General features: G+C 63.7%; 1 protein-coding gene across 1 annotated transcript; it reads right to left on the bottom strand.

Annotated features, from left to right (window-relative positions):
* Positions 1-1253: 1253 nt before the first annotated feature.
* LOC107184171 (tryptase-like) lies at positions 1254-1823 on the bottom strand (the record flags this gene model as incomplete). The annotated part of the gene is made up of 2 exons (XM_015568177.1): positions 1254-1546; positions 1620-1823. Coding segments are annotated over 2 exons (369 nt in total), but the record flags the coding sequence as incomplete, so codon positions are not given.
* Positions 1824-1827: the final 4 nt, after the last annotated feature.

The raw sequence follows: 1827 nt of genomic DNA, 5'->3' as shown, positions 1-1827 counted from the left end.
AGGGTGAGTGGGCAGAGGCCCTCCCACGCGGACCGGCCAAGTCAGCGCCGTGGGTAGGGAGCTGGTCATGGGAAGCTGTGCCCAGGAGACCAGCTGAACGCACAGCAGCCGGATGCACAAAACCAGCCGCCCTGGGGCCTGAGCGGTGACAGGAAGCTCGCTCGGTGGCCGCACATCCCAGAGGTGGAAGCATTGGCCGTGGGCCTGGGCCCGTCAGTGTTCCAGGCGACGCCTGTCCCCTCTCCTGCCAAGGGGGCACCAATGTGAAAGGGGTTCCCATAAAATGCTGATTACAACTCAGTGAGATGCACCCCACCACAGAATGGGGCGTTGGAGGGTGACAGGCCTGGCCCCATGCCTGTGGGCGGGGGGCATCTGACTCCCAGGAAATGGAGGTGCTCAGACCTCAGGCCCGGCTCCCTCGCTGGCACAGGCACAGACATGCGGGATGTGCGCACAGGGACAGCCGCCCTGGCCCTGAGACCCTGACCGGGCTCCTCTGTCCCCTGCAGCAGCCTGGACGCAGGCTCCCTGGGAGCTGACCCTCTGACGGTGAGAAACGGTGTCCGCCCCACACGCAGCCGCGGGAGGACAGCCCCACGTGGTGCTGGGTGTGACGGAGGCTCCAGCCTCACTCCATCGCCTGCACCTGTGACACTCAGGCAGCCGCACGGGTCCACATGTGCGAGCTCAGTGCGGCCTGAGAGCTGAGGATGGTGCCTGGAGGGCGGGCAGGGCACTGCGTGTTCAGGGGCCCCAGGGTGTGGGGCCAGGGGTCTATTGTGACCCCGTTGCTGGGCACCTGGGTGCCCCCAGAATTATCTTTTTAAAAATGTTTTTATTGATTTCAGGGAGGAGAGAGAGCAACATCCATGATGAGAATCACCCAGCGCTGCCTCCTGCACGCCTCCTTCTGGGGACTGAACCCACAACCTGGGCATGTGCCCTGACCAGGAATCGAACCCTGACCTCCTGGTTCATCGGTCTACACTCGACCACTGAGCCGCTCTGGCTGGGCAAGAATTACCTTTTCAATGTTCTGTGTTGCTTTATGTGACCTGAATACACATGACCGCTCCCCAGGGAGACACAACCCCAGGCACCAGGGGCTGGGGAGGGGGGTCCCCACAGCAATGCCCCGTGCTCAGGGCCAGGTGTCCCCACAGTGACACACAGTGGCTGTGTGGCTGCCCCTGGAGCCATCCCTCCCCCTCAGTGATGCCCACACCTGGACACACGGCCACAACCACATGTGCTCTTCACACACTTTAATGAGGGGCAGTGCCCACCACCCACTCCCTGGGGTGGAGAGGGCAGACACCTGGGCAGGAAGCAATGGTCAGGGTCAGGAGGGCGCTGGGTGGCAGCCCGAGGGACAGGCTCAGGGCTCCTTGGGGACGTGCTGGTGGATCCAGTCCAGGTAGTAGGTGACGCGGGTGTAGATGCCGGGCCTGTGGGGCTGGGCACAGCCGTCACCCCAGCTGACCACACCCGCCTGCATCCAGGTGTCGTTGACCTTGCAGACCAGGGGCCCTCCAGAGTCGCCCTGGGGAGGAGAGGGGTCAGCCAGTGGCTGGAGAGACAGATGGGGTGGGGACTCGGGGGAGGACACAGCCCACCTGACAGGCGTCACTCTGCTCGTTCCCGGCACAGATCACGTTGTCCTTGACAATCCGGATGTTGTCCCCCGTGTACAGGCCTGTGTGGTATTCCGCATCACAACGGCTGTTTTCCACGATGGGGACCTCCACCTCCTTCAGGGGGAACGGCGGCGGGAGGTGTACTGTGCGGTGAGAGGAGAAGGACAAAGCAGGCTGGGCTGGGCGA

Source organism: Myotis davidii, unplaced genomic scaffold (assembly GCF_000327345.1).
Source record: "Myotis davidii unplaced genomic scaffold, ASM32734v1 scaffold3352, whole genome shotgun sequence".
Lineage (NCBI taxonomy): Eukaryota > Metazoa > Chordata > Mammalia > Chiroptera > Vespertilionidae > Myotis > Myotis davidii.
This window is presented reverse-complemented; position numbering and strand designations above follow the sequence as displayed.